The 25,106-nt window shown below is 39.9% G+C and overlaps 1 protein-coding gene across 3 annotated transcripts; it reads left to right on the forward strand.

The window, feature by feature from the left end:
- Nucleotides 1-2,863: 2,863 nt before the first annotated feature.
- On the forward strand, nt 2,864-24,479 carry RAD21 (RAD21 cohesin complex component). Of its 3 annotated transcripts, none has more exons than XM_059469900.1 (14): nt 2,864-3,068; nt 8,741-8,914; nt 10,286-10,415; nt 12,539-12,638; nt 13,646-13,752; nt 14,651-14,857; nt 15,382-15,507; nt 15,699-15,821; nt 17,435-17,658; nt 17,981-18,140; nt 18,452-18,603; nt 20,091-20,240; nt 20,690-20,773; nt 22,689-24,479. In XM_059469900.1, exons 2-14 carry the CDS (start codon nt 8,771-8,773, stop codon nt 22,878-22,880), a joined length of 1,899 nt encoding a protein of 632 aa, XP_059325883.1. In that variant the 5' UTR covers nt 2,864-3,068; nt 8,741-8,770; the 3' UTR covers nt 22,881-24,479. The 3 variants fall into 3 exon arrangements, with proteins under 3 accessions (XP_059325883.1, XP_059325892.1, XP_059325902.1); XM_059469909.1 differs by lacking the exon at nt 2,864-3,068 and adding an exon at nt 6,697-7,088; XM_059469919.1 differs by lacking the exon at nt 2,864-3,068 and having other exon boundaries at nt 8,740-8,975.
- Nucleotides 24,480-25,106: the final 627 nt, after the last annotated feature.

The following is a 25,106-nucleotide window of genomic DNA, read 5'->3' on the forward strand; positions in this document are numbered from 1 at the left end:
AAAATAGGCTTCTTGCCTCAGTTTCTTCCTAAATGTCACTGCAAAATGTGATCTGCTATATGCTAGCAGGAGTGTACATCCTAGTCACAAACTTGCTTTTTTAAGTACCATCTGGAATGCATGTGTCTGAGCAGAGCCCGAGGAGAAACTCAGCAAAGAACGGAGCGCCGCATACAAATCAGAGCTGGTGGCAGCTCCTGGGAAGGAAAATGGGGACAGGGAGATCAGTTACATTGTGTCTCAGGCCAGGGCATTCAGAGCACTTTCAAGCTGAGTTAAAAAACCCCAAAACTGCAAACAAAGTTAGTAATGGAGAGTTTATTGGTTTTTTTTTTAAGAATTGACCTTCATGAGAACCTAAGTGCAAAAGGTTGAAAAATATTTGACTTAATCAAAAAAATTTGAAAGAGCCATGTGGTAATTTAATGCATTATTAATAATGAAGAAAACTTTTTTTTGGTATTTTAAAATTGATAGGTCAGTGGATGGAACTCAGTGGACATGAGCTCTAACACACACTGTATTTTGATCTTCCTTATTTACTGTACAGTAATTGCTTCAATTTTTAGCAGAATATCTGAAAATTATGCTGAAGTTTAAAAACCAATTTGTTCATGAAGTGCATTTATCTCCAAAGTACAAATGAAACATTGTAATATCAGGCAATTAATGTTGGACCATGCAAATGAATTGTCTTCATTTTTAATTTTGATGAAGGAAGCATTCCTTTTAGATGAAACATAAAAACATCAAACTGAATAGACATTGGAAAAAATAAATAATACTAAATTAGACTGGCATTATTTTGAAATACATTCAAGAATAAATTAGAGGACAAGATTAGTGCCTGATCTTCGGAGTTGTCACATACTGCCACGAGAAACAGATGTGATAACAATTCAAATCCTTTAGATTTAAACTGAGCCAAATTTAGACTATAAACTCTCTGGGATTTGCATATATTTGCTTCTTTGAAGTATGTACATTTAAAGCCCTATAATAACAAAGAATGGAAAAACTGAAAACTAAACTTTGGAAAAATGGAAAACCAACTACAGAGAGTAATCTGGAAAAGATTGGACCTATATATAACCTTAATGCTTTTAACTACATGGTAGGTAGTGCCAAAAATTTAACTAGAGCTTCCTAGTTTTACTCTCAAAAAGGATGTCCTTTATAGAAAGAACTGCTTGCTCAAACAGTAGAGAGCATAAGAAAAAGAACAGACACATTTTTATTATTTTATTTTTTTTTTAGTGGGCAGCTATTGAGGAATTGGTTGTGACAACTAAAGAAAAAATAGTAATAATAATTCCTTCCTGTCGTTAGCTTCTGCTCAGTCAATGGCGTAGGGCTTCTAAACAGGTAAGTGGTAGACAGTAGCTAGAAAGGCAATTTTGACCAAACCTCAGTGTCTGCTGAGCCAGAGGAAGGAGGACTTCCCACTACAAGGGACCCAAGCGAGGTAAGGTGAGGAGGATTTCCCACTAAAAGGGACCCAAGTGAGCAGGGCAGGAGGCAGAACCCATCTGTGCTGTGGCCATGGCAGCAGCACCGCAGGCCAGGGCGGGCAGTGCTGAGGTTTCTGGCTGCACCTCTGCTGCACTGCAGGGCACTCTGCTGCCATTTCCTACAGCAGCAAATGGGGCAGCTTTGCTGGTCCACATTCCTGGTGCACCTTGGTGCAATCCAGTGTATCAGCACTGTTAAATTAATGAGAGTGTCTTATCAGCAGGCCAGTGGCCGATGGCCTGGACACTCCCTGGGTCAGCGCCCCGAGCTCCAACTCCACGTGGAGATACACGAGAGCAATGGCACAGCAAATGTTTTCTTGCAGAAGAAAAACCTTGACATATTACTACACCTGGCAGAAATCCATGTGGGACATACACAGAATCAACGTTTATTTTGAATAAAGATTCTAGTGAGACATTATGAACATAAATGAATGCTGAAATCTTCAAAATTGAATCTAAGGAAAGAGAACCAGGAGACTGAACCTGCATGTTATTAACTATTATTTGCTGATGTTATCATCCCTTAAGATATATTATCTGAATGTCACAAATAGCAGTAATACTCCTTAAACCCTCAGTAGGCAGATTTTCTTGCTATTCTGACAATATCTTTGTAAACTGATGATCCATTGCACTAGAAGTATAGTTTCAGAGGTTATTTTAAAGGCTATTTTGAGGTTTTTGAATTTTCTGTCTCTTTGGGCCAAAGGCTGTTTGGTGTTCATCCAGAATGGTACATACTCATAGAATTAGACTTCCTAATGCCTTGGAGAGACCAGAAAAATCCATTTCCCAAAGCAGCCCTTGTTTTCCCTGTCCATTGCTTTTACCTACTGATTGACTCCTTCTGTTAGAGTCCTGTTGTAGCCATAGTTCCTCCTCCATCACATTATACGTGGCCATCATAAATCTACAGTCGAAATCAAATTGGTCTAAACAAAGAAAGTGAGCGGCGCCCGCAGTTGTTCCCCTTGAGAACAAACCACCCCACAGCACGAACACCTCCAGCACGCCGGCGGCAGGGGGGAAGCTGCGGGGATCAGGAACATCTCCCGGGGCCGGGCCGTGAGGGCTCAGAGGGATTCTTTATCACGTTTTCCAGGCGACATCGCAGAGCCCGCCCGGGGCCCAACGGGGGCGGGGCGCCCTCACAGCCCCGCCGCGCCCCCGCCGAGGCCCCGCCCCCCGCGGGCCCGCGCGCCGCTGTCACTCAGCGGCCGTTTCGTCACCCCCGCGGCTCTGCCCCGCCTCCCGGGGCCGCGCGCACGCGCAGTGGCGGGGCCGGTTGGGGGGGGGGGGAATTTGACCGTAAACATCCTGCGGTTTGAACGGCGCCTTCGCGCGCAGGAAGGACCGCGGCCGCCATCTTGTTTGCTTGAACGAGCGGCTCGGCTCCGCTCGGCTCCACTTCGGCTTCATTCGGCTCGGCCCGGCTCGGATTCGGCTCAGCTTCGGTTCGGTTCGGCGCCGCTCGACTCGGCTCGGGCTCGGCCCGGCCCGGCTCGGCTCGGCTCGGCAGGAGCAACGAGCGGGCCCCGGGCCCGGAGCAGGGTAAGGAGTGGCTCCGGCCGCCGCGGTCGCTGCCGGCGCTCGAAGGGGCCCGGCGGGGCCCAGCTGCAGCCCCGCTCTCGGGCTACTGCCGTCATGCTCGGGCTCGGAGCTCTTCGGCTGAACCCTCCCGGCGGGGAGGGCCCGCCCGGTGCTCCGCGACACCGGGGGCTCCCCGGGAAGGGCAGGGCCGCCCCGGGACCCTGCGCGGGGCCGGTGTCCGGGGCGGTCTGAGGCGGGGCCCTGAGCGCGGCCTGGCGGCGGCACGGACTCGACTTGTGGAGAGCGGGGTCCGCGCACCTGGAGCGGCCACACGAGCAGAGCCGCGGGGACCTTCCCGGGGAGAGCCGGGCCACGGGGCAGCCGAGGAGCCGCGGGGACCTTCCCGGGGAGAGCCGGGCCACGGGGCAGCCGAGGAGCCGCGGGGACCTGCCCGGGGAGAGCCGGGCCACGGGGCAGCCGAGGAGCCGCGGGGACCTGCCCGGGGGCCGCCGCGCTGTAACCGAGCCCCGCTAAACGGGCTGCGAGGCTGCTGCGGTCTGGGCAGTGGGACAGGAGCAAAGTTCCATTTGCCACTCTTCTGGTTTTGAGTGCAGTTTTCCCTCTGCCATGGATGGGGCAGGGTACTGAGTGTTCTCACAGGCTCTCTAGTGACAATGAGCTCCCTTCTGGACGCTGTGGCTGTTTAGCTGCAAATAAAAGGGCCTTTAAAAATGCCGGCCTTTTGGAGAACCAGGATCTTGCTCTTATGGACACTGTTGGAAATCTTGCTATTGTTTTTCAGATTTCTCTGATCCTGATTAGAAACGCTTCTATTAAATATAAAATAGGGCATTGTTTTAATCAATAACAAAGGAAACTTGGGGTCACTGTGACTTATTGGCATTTTTCATTGAAAACAGCTTTTCTTTAAATTCAGACACATAAAGAAACTACTGTAAATTTGGAGAAATTACCATTTAGGCCCACATTGTGCAAATGCAGGTGATAAGCACACTTTCATTAATCTCCTACTCAGTAGAACTCATTATCAAAACCGGGGGACATCAAGGCGTTATTGGGGCCAGGCTTCTGTTTTATTTTATGAAGGTTCATTCATAAATATTAGACATTTTACAAAATTTGGGAAAGTAAGGCCCACTCATCTAAAGTTTTAACTACAGAGGAAATAGGTTTGATAGGGGTAATAAAAGGAGGAGCAAAAAGCTAGTGAGACTTAAAATAAACTTAAATTACTGCACAAATTAATCATGTCTTGCTTATACTGTGGGATTTCCCACAGAAATTAGAGTATTTGCTTTAGTTACCACATCAGTTTAACCTCGGAAAGTTGAAATTTTTAAAAGTTTTTTACATTTGGGCTCCTAGGATGAACAGTGCAGAGAAATAACTGCAAAAGATGGAGTAATATAAGGAATGTTCAACTTACATACCTTTAAAAGAGTGTGTTAGTACATGGTTTATGCACATTTATTAGTTTGAATTGGATCTGGAATTGCACAAAATAGGTTGGGATAATGGAGACAGAGCCTTAAACCAGTAAGATGTATTTTCTACTGGTTGAGCATTCTGAGTGTAGGGGCAAGGGCAGGATACCTGCTGAGGGTTAGGTGGGAATGTGGAATTGAGGGAGGAGGACAGTGATGTTCAGAGGGTTCAGTAATTTCCAGCTCTTACAGTACTGGTGAGTGATCTGCCTGTTGAATTGGTAACCTGAGTGGGGTGCTGCTTCTATCTGATTGTGTGGGTGTGGGGTGTATTGTAATTGGAGACCAGTGGGTGCAGTTCCTCTAACGGAGGGGTTTGGTTTGAGGAATTAATAGACCTGGTGGTGCAGCCTCAGCCATAGAGTTTCTGACAGATTGTTGATGCAAGAAACAAGACCTAGAGACAAAGGAAAAATGTTGTATGTATTTACCGAAGGTATGTAAAGTTGAGCTAGTTCAGTTTTGTCTTTTTCAATAATCGAATTTTTAGACAAAAGAAATTAAGGTGACTTGACACTGAGCTTTAGTAAAGCTGCAGGTGGCACAAAGAAATATATTAATATTCAGATAAATGTGGATTAACCAGACTATTCTAAAAGTGATTGAAGGAAGGAGATCAGATAAAGTAGTGGCAAAACGAGGCCTGGAGCTGTAAGGTGGTGTTAGTGGAGTTTGTGATGATTTTTTTTTCAGTGGCACCAGATGTTCAGTGTGGTACCAAAACCTGCCAGGGAGGCAGCGTTAGTGAGTGCCCACACATGGGAAGTTTAGTGATGTAAGAAGGATTGGAGAGTGAAGGGGTTATGAGTTAAAGTTGAAGAATTCAAAGAACAGTTTCAGGGTCAGGGTGGTTTTTCTGAACTTCTGCAGTCTGGTAGGGCCAGCTCAGACTGATGCAGGTGCACAGGGTGATCTCGAACTTCCCCAGATCACCCAGGGCTGCCTGGGCTTAGCAAAGCAGAAACAGCTTAGGAGGAAAATATGCAGGTGGGGAGAAACCAGCAAAAAAGGGAAATTGAAGGATAGCATAAGGACAAATTAATTAAAATGACTGGCTAAGGTTTTAAACTGTAGTGTGGAATTTGTCTACTCATCCATGTGTGACTGTGGTTTTGGAAAAGCTTTACAAGGATCAAAAGTAGGTGACAGTAAAAAAACAGAAGACTGAACTTTAGTTGGGGACTGATGTGTGTGTGTACATAACCTAGGGAGAGCAGCTGATGAGTGGGTTTAATGAGCTAGAGTGAGCCACAGTCAAATAAAAATATGCTGAATGTTCTGCCTATTGTCAGCCCCTAGTTCATTAAGCACCTTTCTGCATGCCTTGAAGAATGGGACTCACTATGCCAGTGTGCTCTTCAGAGGTTAGACAGCTGTTCTAGTCAGAACAAGGATTTTAAGATGAGATAGATGAGTTGAGGGTTAAGATGAAGCCCGTAGTTACACCATCTACCAAATTTTGTTACTGCTGCTTTAGAAGGAGCAATTGGCAGTCTCAGATGTGAAGGTGAAATGGGCACATTCTGGCTCAGACCCTGGGTATGACCAGTATTATTTAGTTCTGCTTTACATTCACTTACTTTGTGTGTAGAAGTGCAGTGAAGAGCATTGAGTAGAGGAGATTTTTTGACACATCTGTATTTTTTAAATTGTGCAGTTGTTGACCAAGTTAGGCAGAGAAAACTTGAGATTAATTGTGGCACGTTGAAGCAAATTCAAAGCTAATGGCAATAAAGTTGCAGGTATTTTAAAAGGTTGATTTGGCAAGCTCAGGATGTGGTCCTGCCTGGCCGTGTGTGAGTACGTACTCCTTTTGCCTTAGAGGAATCAAGCAAAACAAAAAATGCCAAAGTTCTTAAAACAAGTTTTGTGGTCCCATTTCATACCCAGTCAATTTCAAAAATTGACAGTTGTATTTTACTTTACAAGCTTTTTAAGTCATCAGCTACCCTTTTGTGGATTCTTAGGAGTTGCTTTTCAGCCAATGATATATTCTATGTGTCTGCTTGAGCACTCTGCCACTTGTAGAAACTCTTGGTTCCTTTAACATTTGTCCCAGTCTCAAATTATGCCAGAAAATCTATTTCTCCCTTTATGCCACTGCATCAACATACTGTGCTATGAATTAAAAATCAGACAAAAAGCCTGAAATGCAGAAAAGGGAATATCTGAAAAGAAATACAAAGTCTGGAGAAAGCAGGAGCAGCCTTTGGGGCTCACTTTGAAGAGCTGAGGTGCCAAACAGCTGAGCTGTAAAGGTGGGATTGTACAGTTGCTGTAACCCAGCTATTGCCATGCAGAGCATCTGCTGGAATTTGGAAGTGGCAGGGACTCATGTGACAAGAAATTATTGCTTTAGGTAATAGAATCCTTATTTGTTAATAGCAGTTCAGATTGAAACACACCTTAAACTATCTGTGGTGTGATTGTCACTGTTTCCCTTTGTGTATTTCAGTATGGCAAGGCTTCAGTGATGGATGAAGAGAAACAGATTTGAAGTGATAGATCAATAGATTTTGTCCAAGTTGTCTAAATTGTGAGTTTCACATTTAACAGGAAACTTAAGTATGTTTTCAGTTAACTGTAAGTTTGAAGTTTTGTGAAACCCATGTTATCTGTTTTAATAATTGTGCCAAACTCCACTAATCAAAGTACATTATTTTGCAGCTGTTATTGAATGCTTTTAATGGATTAATACATGTGGTTTTGCTTACTCTGTTTGTGTTCTCCCCTATTCCTCATGTTCAGAGGTAATTACAGGCTCACTGTTGCATGGTTTTGGTAGCAACTCAAGATATTAAAATGCTGTGCTGCAAAGTTATATCTCTGCATATACAAAAATACTGAGGCCTTCAAAAATATGCAAGGATTGAATTGTCTGCTGGCCTTCAGACAGTGTGATGTCTTTCAGAATATCCTGGGGGAAAAAAAAAGGCAGAATACCTTCCTTTAGATAATGTTTATCCAAAATTTATTTCATTGTGCTTCCTGGAAAAACTTGCTCATGCCCATCTTTTTTGGACTTGACTTTGAGATGTCCATTTTTTCATTTATTCTCCAGATGTCTGGAGGTTGGCTTTATTTCCAGTGTATCAGTAATGTCAGAGCTTCTCTTGCCCCTGTACTTAAATTCTGAGCAGTATCAATTGTGACTTGCTGTGCTTCCTCTGACTGTGTTTCTGTAGGCGTAGAGGAGGTAAAAACTAAAATGCATTTTTTGTGCCTTTTCTGTTCTTCTCTTTTGATTCATTTTCCTGGGTTATAGAAACTACTGGAAAAACTCTTTGTGGAGATTCTTTTACTTTTTTAAAGCAAACTTTTCTTTACTTGTAGTTAACTGAATCATATCTTTACCTCATGCATGGAAGTGGCATGTTTAGATCATAAGGCATCATGCTGTTCTGATTCCCCATGGTTTGATGTGGTGGCATCTTATCAGTTGTAACAAAGTAATAACTAGATAAATAGATAAGAATGTCTTTTTTTTTTATGGTGAAGGAGAAAGAAAATGGAATCCTAAGGAAGTTTGGAATAATGCAGTCAATTTTCTCACCACTTTTGTCAACACTTGATTTTAAAAAATAAGAAATGGAGAATGGTCTGCTCAGAAATGGAAGACATGAATGTGCTTTCTGTTTAGGAAGGAAATTATAGTGAAGTCCAAAAATATTTAGGGCTGTATATTTTATAAAGGTGAATCTTTTGCTGGAACAATGTACAATATTTGCTGGTATAGTAGAGTAGTAGCTACTGAACTAAAAGTAGAAAGAAGTGAAAGTCATAGGAAACTACTGTGGAGTGAAAACTGAGATGTGCTTCTTTGCATTAGGAGAGTTTGGTATCATTACCTTAAAGGTAAAAAGATTCAAGATTATGTTTTCTTGAGGGATGGTAAACATTTCTAAGTTGTGTATGTGGCTGTTAGTGGGTGTTATTTCTGCTTTGTAATTCTTCTGTAATAAATACATTACATTACATTATCCATTACAATACATTACATTATCCATGTAATATGCTCTTACATGGATACCGTTTGTAAGTGTTGGCTTCTTAAACATATTAAACAAATAGTCTGACCTCAGTGGTTAAAAATATGTGTACTTCTTCTGAGGATAAAGGGGGTATTTGCAAGGATATTCCTCATAAAATAAAAGATGTGGAAAGAAATACTTGCCTTTCTCTTTGCAGGTTTGCACTTTGTTTTAGACATCTGGGACCATGTTCTATGCCCACTTTGTCCTGAGCAAACGTGGGCCGCTGGCCAAAATCTGGCTGGCGGCCCACTGGGACAAGAAGCTGACCAAAGCCCATGTGTTTGAATGTAACCTGGAGAGCAGCGTGGAGAGCATCATTTCCCCAAAGGTATCTGTTCTGCACCAGTCTCATGGGACCTTGCACTGAAAAGAACTTGAGTGTACACATGGTAATTACTGTTTGGGTCACTGAAGCAAATAAAGTTCTTTGTGTTGCTATTTTAAAGGGTGGAAAGGTGTGTTTGGATGTGCAATAATACTCTATTGTGAAATGGGAGGAAATTTTAAGTAGCTTAATGTTTTTACATGTTTTTCTTCCCCTCTACTACTCATGACAATGAAATTGTTCATCTTAAAACCAATGGTAGGGTTGTGATTTTTGTCACTTAGCAGATGTCAATGTCTTAAAAAAAGCAACTACTTGAAAGCAAAAGAAAACTTACTTGTATCTTTTATTTTGGTTGATACAAATGTTAACAGTTTTTACAGTGCTACTCTAGATTTTAGAAGAGGTGCTAAGTGTAAGCAAAAAGTGTATTGTACAATCACAGAGATGCTTACTCTTCTAGAAAAGTGATTTGTTTCATTATCACTTTTGGAAGGATTTAGGAAGAAGATCATCTTCATAGTCTCACTAGTGAGCTGGAGCATTCTTTTAGAGAAAGGAGAGACTAATAGGCATTTCTTCATATATTTAACTTTGTGTGTAACAGTTCATGAGCTGAAATTTTAGAAAGATATTGGAGGAAGTAAAAATCTTGAATTCTTACGTTGATGTTAAATCCTGTATTGCTCACTCTTTCTGTGAGATGATTATTCCATGTACCATTCAACACAAATTTCCTGCTCTTTCAGCCTAACATACTTAAAGAAGAGTCCTTCTGTGAATTACTTTTTTTCAGTTTTATGTTCCCGCAGTAGGTACTTCATTGCACAGTAAAGCAGTGAGATTGAAGAGGAAGGGAACTTAAAATTGTTTTATGGTGACAGTGCTTGTTTATGGGCACTCCACATCTTCCACTGTTTCTCATTTCAGGACAGAAAATGGAGAAGTAGCTAACAGTTTTTAACCAGGTTTTACTTAATCAAATCATTATTTATGGCTGCCCAACTTTTTGTATTTTTCACTTTTTCCACAACTGAAGTAGCAAAGGTGGGAGAAAAGAAAATGTTGTAAAAATAGGCTTTGTCACTTATTTTTTAACTAGACAGAGCAGTGTTTGGGAATTCCTGGGGGAGCTGCTATTAATTTAGTGATATTTGCTAGGTCATCTATAAATAATGTAATGTAAAAAAATAATAAATAATGTACATCTTGAACTGTAGACTTTGCATTCTTTGTTTCTTCAATTTCTGCTGATTTTTATACTTGTTTTAGATATTTGATTTTACTGAGAAAATTCATGGAAATGTGACTGAGGTGTCATTTAAGGGAATACTGAGGATACATCTAATTCACTGATGTGCAATGTGTTTTTAGGTGAAGATGGCACTTCGAACCTCAGGACATCTTTTACTAGGCGTTGTTAGAATCTACCACAGGAAAGCAAAATATCTTCTTGCAGACTGTAATGAGGCTTTCATTAAGATTAAGATGGCTTTTCGTCCAGGTATCTCTCTGTATCTAAGCACTCTCTGAAATGCTACATTGATAAATGTATTTATTAAGAGGGCATACAATTCTGCCTTCTTATGTCTGTGTAATTACATAAAGCTGTAGGTTATAGGAGAAGTAATTATTGCAGCTGGCTGGCTGAGTTGTCTGCTGAAGAACATCTTTTAACTGAATTCTGAACAAAAACTTCTATCAAAGCTGATTCAGTAAAATCCCACTTACAGTTTTGGCTGTGGCTGGTGTATGATGTTAAATGGAAGTACACTGCATGGTTTTTACCTTCTGTCTGAAAAAGGCCAGTGCCCTACTGAATAGAAGCACAGAAGGGGACTGGTTTCCATCAGGGGTCAGGATTCTTTTCCTATGAGTTACAAAAGAAATTTGAAAGTAAGCTGGTTTTTTGCCACTTTCATATAATAGTTTCTGAAAATAATGTGGACTGTAATGTTGGCATCAAAGATAGTTTTCTTTTTTATCTTTGCAACATAATTTCCCACTCTGTGGTTGCTTACTTAAATACTTTGCATTAAAATGTGGTGCCATATTAGTACCTGAAATTAGTTTTCTGTCCAGCAGTCAATTAATTATTTGGCTTTCATTCTTTTGTGTCTTTATAGATAGTTCTCTTTAAGTTTGGCCTGGGAAACTTTCTCAGCTGAAGTGTAGCTGTGGCACTGATGCTGCTGGATGCTCACAGCTGCTAAATCATATTCTACGTTTTTAAGTTAGTGAGTGCAATAGATTTAAAAGCTGAAATTGAGGGAGACTTTTTGTTTTTCAAAAAGGCAACTCTTGAAAGCCAGTACAGCAGTTACTTGAGAAAAGTTAAGGTATGTAATGCCTTTATCTTCATTTCCTGATCTACAGGTTGTGATTCAGGCACTGAATTCTAGTACTGAATTTTATGTAGCTTTCAGTGGCAATTTGTTGACTGTTGCTAATTTTTTCTTTATTACTATGTTTTAACTTCCCTGGGTTATAATAAGAACATAATTTTAATATCACAAGGCAGCCAATTTTCCCTCTCCTAACAGAGTGCATGTCAAAGCACCTTGAAATCAAGATTTACAAAGAGTGGCATGCTGGCCTGACAGAAGCTGAGGCACTGGTCTTTATTTTCAGATTATCAGCTTTCTGCCTTAGGCATTGAGTCTTTCTGTTCTGAGAATCATTTACATGTTTCATTTTAAGCAGCAGACAAGTAAAAATATTGAACAGCCCTGAAAGGATGGACTAGATGTCTTCATTCCTAGTCAGGTGCCATGATGAGTAAGCTACAGACTCATGCTTGTTCCTGGTCTCTGTGGACAGTGGTTCTTTGATTATTCATTGCAGAGGGGAGCACAGTGAGCAGAGTGTTTCTGAAGTATCTGTACCTCAGAATTGCCTGTGTTATATGTGTGGGTCAGAAGGCAGAGCATAGAGCTCAAATCTTCTGCAAGTTACAGAAGGAATTGAACCTGCATTTCCCATGCACTTTCAAGTGCCCTGACCTTTTAAGACTTTGAATAAAACAGAGAGACCAACTGCTGGCACTGGTTTTGTGATGCCCAATCTGATATTCATGCTCTGAGAATGCCTGCTGAATAAGAGTAAGCATCTCTGGAGGATAAGAAAAGGTATGTGGTGGTTTTGGTAATACAGCTCTTTTATGTGCAGAAGCCTGTGAGTTAGTGAGCCCCAAGTGCAATCAGTTGTGTTCCAGGACTTCTGGAGCTGCTGGAACTGAATAAAGGACCAATAGCAAAGCAGTCACGCTGTGCTGCCCCTGCAGGGTAGAACCCTGCAGCTCATACCATGTATCATGATTAAATTCTTTTGGAGCAGGTACCTGTAGTGTTGTGAAATATGATGCCTGTGTTGGCTGCACAGCTCAGCATAGTGCTACACAAACATTATTTTATACAGACAGTGCAAGGGCTTGTGGATATTTGTTTTGAATTTAGTTTGAATTTCACTTGCTACCATTATCTAAGGTTTCTTTGTAGGTATCCCAGCATCAGTTCAGTTTAACAGATTTAAAGACAGTAGGCCTTTGCAGAGAGAAAATGCTAATGGCACAATTAATGCTGTTCTTTTAAGGAATGGGAACTGATGTTTGGGTGTTCTTCCTTGCAGGAGTTGTTGATTTGCCTGAGGAAAACAGAGAGGCTGCTTATAATGCTATTACCTTGCCTGAGGAGTTTCACGATTTTGACCAACCACTCCCTGATCTAGAGTAAGCTTGGGGTTTTGTCCATTTCCATGACATTGAGAATTGGTTTTAGTTGAGGAGAACCTGGTTTGAAACAGCTAACTCATTGCTGAATGTAAAAAAATAGTCTGTAGGTAACTTCTATTCTTAGGTCTTTCTTATATACTGATAAGGAAGTGTGCAGTCATTTTTGTATTGATTTTAAGTTCATAGCAGCATTGACTTTAACTGAAATTAAAGCTGTCCTTACAGGAGCTTTTCAAAAACTCGGATGCCTATTATAACTTTTTTTTTTCTTCTATGCAAGGCATCCTACATCACATACACCCTTAGGTTGGACAAGATTAATTTTATGGGGATGTTATTGACCTTTCAAAGTGGCACTTTTAATTCTTAAATCTTCTTAATACTCACGGGTTACTTTTACATATAACACATATACAACAAGTCTACAACCTGAATAGTTCTTAATCTTTAAAAAATTGATTGTTTTTATTATTTTATTTCTTTAATTTGAGTTATTCATCATGGAGTTTTTAGAATCCAGCTTACTCAGTGTTCAATTTAGTTTAAATTCAAATTAGAGTATAGACTAATTTGAAAGTGCAAAAATTTCTGTGTATTTATAAGAAATGTACCTTAATACACCACAAAGGTTGTTAGCTTGATAGTGGTGCAAAATACAGTGTTTGATAAACTGTATTAATAGGTTTTGAAGTTGAAGGGGTGGAAGGTTTTTCTTAATTGTTAATTTGCTCTTTGAAATTAGTAATCCCAACACTGCAAGGAGTCAGAGGGGTTACTGATACATTTCCCAGAAGCTAATGCAATTTGGATGATAGGTTTGAACCATTAATAGTCTTGCTGTTTTAAGTAGTAGTTTCTATTCAGTGTTCACCTTTATTTTTTTCAATAATGGACTTGAATGTAAAATTGTTTTTTACTGAATAATGTCATGTTTATTTCAGCAGCCTTTATCTGTTCTTTGTTTTTTAATGAGATTTTTAATAATTGCCTTCTGTTTGTTTAAGTGATATTGATGTGGCTCAGCAGTTCAGTTTGAACCAGAGTAGAGTGGAAGAAATTACAATGAGAGAAGAAGTAGGCAACATCAGTATCCTCCAGGATAATGACTTTGGTAAAGATCTCATGTGTTATTATGTGTTACTAGCTAATTTTAGTTATTGTAAGATATGGTTTTGCAATTACTATGGAATGCCCAATGAATTCTAAACAAATTAGGTCAAACATGCTGTGGTTTTGTATGTTTAATTTTTAGTTCATGTCAGTTTTTCCAGAAGGTTGTCCTCCAATGCTCAGCAAACTTCTAGCTGCCTAGAATAGGCAGAAAGAAAAGCTGAAGAATATTCAGTCAAGTTAATCATTGAAGTACTGTGACAATTATAATTTTCAAAGTGTGATGTGAATATGAAGGGAGCTATTGCTTTAATCATAAGCATGCTCTCAGTCAGAAACCAGTGGGACATTTCTAAAGCTGAATCAGTCACTGGTGACAAGTTTGCTGTTTTAGATATCTTTTCAAGGATAGTATTCTAACATCTGAATCAAAACCTAAAGACAGTTTTATTGGAATGTCTGGTTCCTAACCTGCAGTATTGTAAACCATAATTCAGTAATAGTTTTGAAAGAATAACCTAAAAATGGTGTTGTCTGGCTGTTGGTTCGCTCCCTGTAATTGAAGCCCAGCCTTGAGGCTTAAGGCACAATGTCTTTGAATTCCATTGCATTCTTTGGTTTCTATGCAGATAAAGTTTAGTAGGATCTTGCTAATATCTATTCAAATAAGAACAATAAAATGCTTTGAAAAGGAGATAGTTATTTTTATGATTGTTTGAACAGTATTTTTGCTATGGTATTGCTGGTCACAATTCCTTAACATCTTGTCATTAACTCTGCAAATAGGATTAATTGAATTAAAGTTTGGTCCTACATATGGGCCTTTGTTGATCAGTTAGGTAGGTCTCTTGCATTTTGAATTTTGTAGCACTTAGAGCAGTGCAATTGAATTCTTGCAGGTGACTTTGGGATGGATGATCGTGAGATGATGAGAGAAGGTGGTAGTGCATTTGAGGATGACATGCTGGTGAGCACAAGTGCTTCCAATCTCCTCCTGGAACCTGAACAGAGCACCAGTCACCTCAACGAGAAATCTAATCACCTGGAGTATGAAGACCAATACAAAGATGATAATTTTGGGGAAGGAAATGATGGTGGAATATTGGGTAAGTTTGAGAAATTTGTTTTTCCTGTGTCCTACTTCCTACCTTAATTAATTAGTTCTTGGGTAGATGAGTGGAAGTTGTTTCCTTTGTTGCCAGATCCTGTAAAAGTTATGCCTTGTACAGTGAGTATTTATACTGTGTGTATATATATATATGTGTATGCGTGTGTATGTGCACTGAGCATATATTCTGGTTTGTGAGTACTACAGCAGTATAGATGACTCACAGCATACTAAGTGTTGGCATATTTTTAAAACAAAGTTCTAAAAAATTGGATATAAGATGCAAATATGTGGCAAGTGTATGCTAATAAATGTTACCTGTAAGCTCAGAATTAGAGCTGAAAAGCTTCTTGAAAGAACACTGCTTACCTTCTTCTATGTCAGCATTGAAAGTTCTTTCTGACTTTTGCACTAGCTTCATCTGTGCTGTAATAAACTTGTCTGTACTTCTTTGTAAGTTTGGCTATACTTATTTCATGAATTTGTGGATGCAAAACTGATTATTTCATATGGTTTCTTTAGATGACAAACTTCTTAGTAATAATGATGGTGGTATTTTTGATGACCCACCTGCACTCTCAGAAAGTGGAGTAATGATGCCAGAGCAACCTCCCCACGATGATATGGATGATGATGATAATGTGTCAAGTGAGTATGATCCAGGACCAGACCTAGAATTACTTTCAGCTCACGTAGTTTGGATTCTAATTCCTGAAGATCATACTAAGCTCAAAAGTATGAAGTGTGGGGATCCCCCTGAAGGTGTTGAGGAGGGCAGGGAGGGGTGGCCCAGCCTGTTATGTTTTGACCTAGTGCAAGGCTCTCGTTGTTGCCGGCAGTGGGGGGCCCGGACAGCCCCGACTCGGTGGATCCCGTGGAGCCGTTACCAACCATGACTGACCAGACAACGCTCGTCCCCAATGAGGAGGAGGCTTTTGCTCTGGAGCCTATTGACATAACTGGTGAGTGAGCTGCTGGGGAGTACTGTGCAGTTTGTCAGAGACCACATTAGCTTGATGGAGTGGAGATGAATGTCTAGCACTGCTGCTGACTCTGCTTCTCACTTGGAAGAGAAAGCTGGGATCAAGTGCTGAATTCCATTATTCTAATAGTAGCCCTCCAGTACCTTCCAGAGAGGTAGCTTACATGGATGGTGTCAGAGAACACTAGTTTGTAGCTTCTGCAGTCAGTGCATGTAACAGCATGATACTGTAGCTTTAGATAAATATGCTAGTTAAAATGCAGAGTTGAAATGGAGCTCAGCATGTCTTTCATTCTAATATGGTATCTGTAGTGCAGCACAGTTCTTGATAAGCTGTGTTTGAAGGACAGGACGACTGTTTACACTGAGAATGACTGCTGTTCTAGTGATTTGTAGCTTTAATGAATTGCTGATTTCAGGAGGTGCACCTTGTATTTGAATTTCTACTAGTTAGGGATTTTCCTTATATTTTTCTGTAATGCAAGAAATTTGCTTATTTTAACAGATACTATTTGGCTCATTATATACTGACCCCTGCTTTATTAAAAAATTAATACCTGGAAAGAAAGTAGCTTGTCCTGTGCTTTTGGGCTGAGCTCCAGGCCCTGATTCCCTGCTTGGCCAGTGGGAGAGCCATGGCACTGCCCTCTCGTGGCAGGCTGGCAGCAGGGGACCACCTCATCTGCTGGTCCTGCAAAGAGCATTTACCAGAGCTTCAGGGTCTGCTGCAGAGTACCAGGCTGTGAGCACAGTCATGTTATCCTAGAACAGGGTTAGAAGTTTACTCACATTAACTCTACCAAAGCTCAGGTAGGGTTTAAGGGAAAAAGTGGGTATGGTGTTTTAAATCTGTGATTAGAGTCATAGCTGGGATTGGAAGGAATCATGAAGATCTAGTTCCAACTGTCTTGGCATGAGCAGGGGCGCTTTCCATTAGACCAGGTTGCTCAGAGCCCCATCCAGCCTGGCCTTGAGCACTGACAGGGATGGGGCATCCACAGCTCCTCTGAGCAGCCTGTTCCAGTGCCTCACCACACTCACAGCAGAGAACTTCTTCCCAATATCCAGTGTGATTGTACTCTCTGTCAGTTGGCAGCCGTCCCATCCCCCTTACCCTGTCACTACATGTCTTTGTAAAAAGTCCCTTCCATTTTCCTTGTAGGCTCCCTTCAGGTACTGGTAGGCCACAATTAGGCCTCTCCAAAGCTCCCTTTTCTTTAGGCTGAACAAAACCAAATCTCTCAGCCTTTCTCATAAGAGAGGTGCTCCATCTTCTGTTCAACTTGGTGGCCAGTGTTTGCACCAGCCTATCAAGCAAACCATGGGAGAGAGGGGCATGTGCAGCTGAGGGCATTGAGGCTTAAATAGATTTAAATTCACAGAAGAATTTGCAGGTTATGGGAGAGCCTTCATAGTGTTTGATGTTTTGTACTGCACATAGCTTTTAATCCTTCTCCCAAAGCTGGTGTTGCCTTAGATTCTTGAGGCAGCTTTGTATGTGGGCAGGCAAGACCTGTAGAGAACTTGCAGGATTCTTTTACAGCATGGTACCTGTTTGAGCTAACCTGCATTGCTTGCTAAAAATCTCAACAGTCAAGGAAACCAAAGCAAAGAGGAAGAGAAAGCTGATTGTGGACAGTGTGAAAGAACTGGACAGCAAGACTATTCGAGCCCAATTAAGTGACTACTCTGATATTGTCACTACTTTGGACTTGGCACCTCCTACCAAGAAATTGATGATGTGGAAAGAAACTGGTGGAGTTGAAAAGCTTTTCTCTCTGCCTGCACAGCCTTTGTGGAATAACAGACTACTGAAGGTAATGTTTTTATTCGAGTTTATTTTTAAATGGAGCTATATTCAGAATTGTGCTTCATGTATAGCAAATGTCAGCATATAAATAGTGATATAGTGATGGCAGTATTCATAATTGGAAGAAAAAATACATTAAAAGAATTAAGGTAAATATTTTGAACATTGCTGTGATCAGTTACAAAGATAAATAAATTTTTAGAAGTTAGTACTGTTGGAGAGGAGATTCAAAACTGATAAAAAAATATAGGCCATAATTACTTAATCCAAAATGAAATAAAAGGACACTGAGAACTGCAATAGTGAATAATGTCATGTTTCTTTTGTAGCTCTTTACTCGCTGTCTTACACCTCTGGTACCAGAAGACCTGAGAAAGAGGAGGAAAGGTGGAGAAGCTGACAATCTTGATGAGTTCCTTAAAGACTTTGAAAACCCAGAGGTTCCCAGAGAGGAGCAGCAACAGCAGCAGCAGCAACGAGATGTCATTGGTTTGTGTCTTGTCAAAGATGCTCTGCTTTCCTTTGGAGCATATATTTCTCTTTTATCTGTGCTTTGTATTAAGTCATCAAAGATTATGTATGAAACAATGAGCTTTGTAATGGTTGTTTAGCTTGATGTCATGCAATCTCTGACATAAAATAACTTCTTTTTCCTAAAAATAGGGGATGCTTAGGAATTGCTTTAACCAGTGGATTAAAATTGCAGGCTGTTGAGAGTGCTCAATTCTAAAATAATTGGACTTTGGTACAGTTTCTAATAACATTCCTAAGTATCTAAAGAAGATTTGTTGTGAATGCAGATGAACCTATTGTGGAAGAGCCGAGCCGTCTGCAGGAGTCGATGATGGAGGGCAGCAGAACCAACCTGGACGAGTCGGTCATGCCACCGCCGCCAGCCCAGACCGGGGTCAAACGCAAACTGCAGCAAGTGGAGCCAGAGCCAGTGTTACCTGTGAGCAACCTTTTACTGCTTTGTATGGGGAATGGGAACAAGCAGTGCTTTTGAGTAGGAAATGACAGATTTGAGCTTTCTATGATCCTTTGAGATTCACTGTAGTAGTATCAGAGCATTTGTCCCTGGGTATCATTCTGGTGCCTTTGTTAGCTGAAAAGCTTATTGAAATGTTTGAAATGCTGGTAGGATAAAGAAATTATACTTCTTCCTCCAGTAAAAGTCTTCAAGAAATCTAGTGGATTGCTTATCAAGTCATGCTTGGCAAGTGTATATGAACAGCTTCCATGAAGCAAGGATAGTGTTAGCTCCATAAATGTCTTCTAAGACAGCCCTAGTCTTCCAGGCTTAAGGCTTCAAAGAAAATCTTTAATTATCTGGAGAGATTTCCTGGTTGAGTTGTGAATAGACTTGGACACTAGCTGTGATGCAGTGTCAAAGGAAACTGTTTGTATAGGGGAGAGGAAGGAAATGGGCAAAATGAAAGGTGTATTTTTCTGTATGCTTTCATGGTGAGAACAGTCCTGTTCATGCTGTGTCTCATGTTTGTGCATTTTTTAACCTCACTTTTCACATTCCTTGGCTGACAGGTTGTTCACTGTAGAATGGGACTGGTAGATGTTACATTATCTTAGTAAGCAGGGTGGCAGCTGCTGCTTCTTTTGCCCTTTCATGGGGTGAAATCAGCATCAACTGTGCTAAGTCAGTGTCATTGGGGGTGTTGGTGTGTTGGGAATTCTGTGATTATCTTAGAGGCCAGGTCAGGCCTCTAGCAACAACCTGTAGTGATACCTGCTGTGTGACTACATCAGAAGTTGCTTTACCATTTTTAGGGTACGTGTAGAAACACTTTCACGTGTCAAGGTAACTTTACTGGCAAACACTTAATTGTTTATAGATTCAGGGGGAGAGTACCATATATATTAATTTTACTAAAACTGTCTACATAAATCCTATTAAATTTCTTTTCTGTATTTTCCTCTTGACATAGATATTTTTTGAGAATATACTTCAGCACCAAAGTAATTAATATATTTTCAGAAACTTTGTAGGTACCAATGTTTTAATCCCTTCATTTTCATATTGATGAGAACAGCATTTTGATATTTTGAAGATGACTAGTTCCAGTGAGTTAAAGTGTGTTCATGTAGCATTGCATCTGGTGATGTGGGATTTTAAATTTGCATGTGCTGATCCAAGGAATGAGATCAGTAGTTTGGATGGTGGCATAAGTGAAGTTACTGGAAAGCCTTTTTACTTTACAGTGGTGTCATAATTTCTGGTTTGAGTAGAATCTAAAGGATTGAAAATACACATATGGACAGCAAAACAAAATTGCTTTTTGGTTTTCAAAAATGAAAAATCCTGACAAATGGCTAAGATTATATACTTGGATTTTATTAAACTGGTCTGTAGCACCATTGTTCTATTGTAAAAGAACTGACATAATGATACTGTTTGTTTAACTGTATTGTGTGCTCTTAAAGCATCCACCATCACAACAGCTGGAAATACCACCTGTAGAAATGCCTCCAGAGGAGCCCCAAAACATCTGCCAGCTAATACCAGAGCTAGAACTTCTGCCAGAAAAAGAGAAGGAGAAGGAAAAGGAGAAAGAGGAAGAGGAGGAGGAAGAAGTAAGAACTCTGTAGAATCAGTTTGTGTGTTTCCCAGAAGTGGATGAATATTTGACTCTGGATTCAGTAAAAGGCATAAGAAATAACTCTTTTGTCTGTCCTCATAAATAGCCCTTGGAAATATAATTCTTAAATTATTTCATGAGCATTTAATAATATTTATATTATTTAATTTTTTTAATTACATATACATTCTGTTCTGAATTAGTGTTCTCTTGTTCTCACCCATGGCTGGATTAAACCACTAAATGTTTATGATGCCTTAGATAAGAACTTTTGAACTTTAATGGTGTGGTTCATTTTAAATAGCTTGTCCTACTTAATGAAAGTAGCTTTTTGCAAGAAAACCAGCCTGCCTTCAAATAGGATAACTTGTCTCTTAGCTGCACTATTTAATATCCTATGGTAACAAACTCCATTGATGTCTTTCATTTTACACCTGCTTCCAGGAGGAAGATGGCACAGGGGGTGATCAGGATCAAGAAGAAAGGAGATGGAACAAGAGGACTCAACAAATGCTCCATGGCCTTCAGGTACACATGATCATTTGCTTTCTCTTAAAGCAGCTTTGGAGTGTGTCCACTGATGCTTTTGAGCTGAGTTAAAATGTCAAGAAAGAGCTTTCTGTGCAGTGTTACAGAATACCAGTTATCTTAGAAGGGGAATCTGGTATCTAAAATACCAATTATCTTAGAGGGGAAAGAATGCATGTAGTTGATTTAATCTATATCAAATAATTGTATTAAAATGAAATCTATGCTTTTATAATTGTCACTTATTGTTTAGAGAACATTTGACTTAAAATTTTTCACCTAAATGTTTTTCAACCTTCAAGTCCACACTCCATATGCACAGAAATTGAAATTATAAAATAACTGATTGTATTTTTGATGAAATCATAGTGCCTCTGACTTTTTGCTATATGTCTTTAGGCAAACCCTCGTAAGAGTCTAGGGATAACACCAGTGTACAGGATGTTTACTTCCTGTCTAGGCTAGTTTGAAAACTGTTATGCCATGAGAAGCTGAATCTATTAACAGCTGTGGAAATGTGACTTTGGCTGGTTTCTAGCATGTGGATTCAGTCTGCACAGCCATACCTGTCTGTAGGATGGATTCTTGCTTGCTGGAACTAAAGAGGCTTTTTCTGATGTGATGACTGAACACCACAATGTTCACCCTGAAGTGCAAACTGCTCCTTTGCTTATCAGTCTCTGTTTGTCCTCCACATACTCTTGGGCTACCTTTGCCTTGCAGCCTGGTTTGTAGCTCCTTTGTTCCCTTAAACATTTTGGCAGCTGGTGAGATTTGGCTGTCACTGAATGCCACATCCCACATGGTCACACACCCCCTCTTCTCTCGCCCAGCTTTAAATGCAGAGCACGATGCCACAGGGCCTGGATTATCCTTTTGGCCATTTAGGGTCAGCTGTCCTGGCTCTGTCCCCTCCCAGCTCCTTGTGCACCTCCAGCCTACTTGATGCAATACAGCACCATGTGAGCTGTTGTGAAGAAAATTACCTCTGCCCCAAACCAAATCAGCACAACTGATTAAAATAAAAAAAGCTTAAAAATAATTTCTAAAGTATGCAGATGTTGAGTTGGTAGTGTTGTGTAATGTTTTCCTCTCTGAATGTTTTATCACAGTTTCTGAAGAGAGCTTTAGAAATCTCTTTGGCCATAACTGGCTTTTTTTCAGTTCTTTCTTCCATGTCCTCAAAAGAGCATCACATTGGATGGCTGAAACATGAAATCTGCAATGAGATTTGGAGTTAAGGTCTGATTCATATAAAGTAATTTGGTTTGGCCAGCCAAATATCTTTTCATCTTGATGAAATTCATTCCAGGACAGACAGTTCTGCTTTAAGTTGAACACTTCAGTTGTTGTCCTGGCCAGCAAAAAGATGTATAATCATGATTTGCTTTTTAAATATATTCTTGCCAAGACTTTGAGAAAATCTTAGTGACTTTGGGTACTTAGTTTAAGACAGAGGAGTCTTAGAAATAAGCAGGCTTTCACTTTGGGAAATTATGCATCTTTTAAAGTATGTTAGCTTTTGAAATTTTACTTTATTGTTTTTGGAATTACATTTATTTTGAGAAATAAAGGTTGATTTTTCTTTATTTTATTCCTATTAAGAAAAAATTGTCCTGTAGTCAAAAAAGACTGGTTAGCTATTGTTGCAGCAATAAAGTCTTGTGCTAGTCAACAGTGTTTCTGGAATACATTCAGCAGATTCAAGAATGATTTTCACACATCCCTGGGAAGCCTACTAGGTTTCATTTAGCTAAGATCCATAAAGAAATTTTCATGTACATGTTGTAATGTTCCCATTCTTCTGAATCCCTCTGTGTCCTGGGGTTGTCAACAAACAGAATCTTGCCAAGAGACATTGTTGTTTCTGTGTAGTTCTCTGTTTAACTTGTGGTATCAACGTTGTGTTTTTCAGAGAGCCCTTGCTAAGACTGGAGCAGAATCTATCAGTTTGCTTGAGCTGTGCAGAAATACAAATAGAAAACAAGCAGCTGCAAAGTTCTACAGTTTCCTGGTACTGAAAAAGCAGCAAGCTATAGAGCTGACACAGGAGGAGCCCTACAGTGACATCATTGCCACCCCTGGTCCCAGGTTTCACATTATCTGAATGGTTCCCCAGGGCAGAGCTCGTGCTCCTCTCACCAGTGCGTGTGTACTGCCCTGTCCATAGGGCCCACAAGACCATTGCAGAAAATTTAGATTTTATTGTCTGTATAAAGTCCTTGGTTTTCTCTTGGGGTTATTTTGGGGTTTGTATTTTAACTTTACCACTCAAATTTTTAGTGAAACTGCTGGCTGGGTTGGGTGACTTGAGTTCCAGCTGCAGAAACCAGACATCTCAAGCACCCAGATAAAGATTGTTTTAGCAGCTCAGAGCAGATGTGTGCAATATTGGTGCATGTGATGTTGAGTATCAATGAAAATGTCTTACAATAATTTGACTAGCTGATTCAGTAGAGATATTTTTAACCTATACAAGTAAATCTGAATGGCCAACCTTTTGTCTGATTAAAAACGTTGCCAAACTCATCTGAAATGTTCGGTCTGCTTCTCATAGTAGTAGTTTTTTCTCCCCTTCTCTCGATCTTTGTGCATACTGTGGGTCTCTTAAAGCTGCCAGTATGAAAGGTAGTGCCTGATATGTCAGCTTGCTGTGTCACTGCATTTTTGCAGTCAGATTTTTGTAGCCCTTGATGCTAAGGGGAAATGAGTGTCTGTGGAAAGCACTTCCTCTATGTGATACACGAAAGGACAGAACATGTGAAGCGTTTTAGACTAAACATTCCTTTTCACTTATCACCTTGTTATGGTTCACTACTGATAATGGCTAATTACTGTTAACAAGTGACAAATGAAAACTAGTAATGTCATTTAACCATTTAAGAAATCATAATGCTTTAGGTTTGTTAGAGCTGTATATAAACTCCAGACTTTTTAAAACAGACTTCTAGATTGTAAATTATCTGATTTTTTTATTAAGCAAGCATCTGACAGTAAGAATAAGAAAAATTGCTAAAATCAGATACCACCTGTACCAAAAGGGCAACAAACTTTGAATATAGAGTACAGATGGGCACAATTCCACTTAATTGTGTAGTGTATTAATAGCTCTTTGGATATATTTATGGTTTTAGTGTCAATTTTTTCTGATAATGTACACTCCTATGTTCAAAACGTTTTATCAGTTTTGCGAAAGAAGTCCGGTTTGATTTTTATTTCTAAAGAATGAAGCTTTACTGTTAGACCAGGTAGCACCAGAAATTATGTGAATATGTTGATTATGGAGACCTGTCTTAACTTTTTTTAGGGCAAAATTATTCACAGTGAAGGTTCTGGTTTTAATGTTGGCACTTTTGTGAAATAATTTTGGGACTCTTAAATTTCAGTGTATACTCAACTGTAAAATTATGTGAATGTTTAAAATCTCTGAGACTACATGATGACCATGTTTTACTAATCCTTGGAAAAGTTAATTGTATAAAGTTACTGCAGCTTTATTTTCAACATGATGTGCCTGTAAAACCATAATTTTCTCCTTTGTAAAAAGAGACATTGTAGATAACTTGAATGTTTAATTATAGAAAAGGTCATTAGTTTGTTACACATTTTTAGTCTGTTTTTGTTGCTTTTCAAAGTTAATATTCTTGAAAATAGTTGATGCTGTTATGTATAACTTTTCTAATAAAAGTTGTGTTATAAGCTGTTATGTATTAGCTCTGTATCTTGTTTGAACACCTCCCATTTATGTAGGAGAGACTGAACACTAAGAAATTGGTTATTTTGGTATTAGGTATGGAAAGATTTAGCTCTTTAAAAGGTTAAACTCGAATATGTAAATAGAATTCTTACCATTAGGAAGGAAGTGTTACTCTACTGGCTGTGCTGTGCTTTTGTTCAAGGATTCTTTGCTAGGAATGTGTGTCCTAGGAAAATTATGGGAAACTGTCTATAAAATGTGATTGATCTGCATACCTGTCCCTTCTGAATGCCAGAACATCTCCAGCTTGGATTCTTTTCTGTTCCCTTGCTTCTGGAATGGCCTCTGCATGTATGTCAGTGCCTCTGAAGTTACATGCTCCTCCTGGTACATCCAGACTCTTGGATCCAAGCCTGTGGCTGCAGCACATGGAGTCAGTTGGTTCCCTCTAGAGTTTACATATATATATATATATATATATATGTATATATATATATATGTGTATATATATATATATATATGGGGGCAGTGAATTCTGACTGACAAAGGCTGAGTGAGCTGGCTTAGTCTGGGTTCCACACACAAAGGGACTGTCCTGCTTTTAAGTGACCTGTGGAAGCAGGCAGGCCCACTCTG

This window comes from Ammospiza nelsoni, chromosome 1 (assembly GCF_027579445.1).
Source record: "Ammospiza nelsoni isolate bAmmNel1 chromosome 1, bAmmNel1.pri, whole genome shotgun sequence".
NCBI classification, from domain to species: domain Eukaryota; kingdom Metazoa; phylum Chordata; class Aves; order Passeriformes; family Passerellidae; genus Ammospiza; species Ammospiza nelsoni.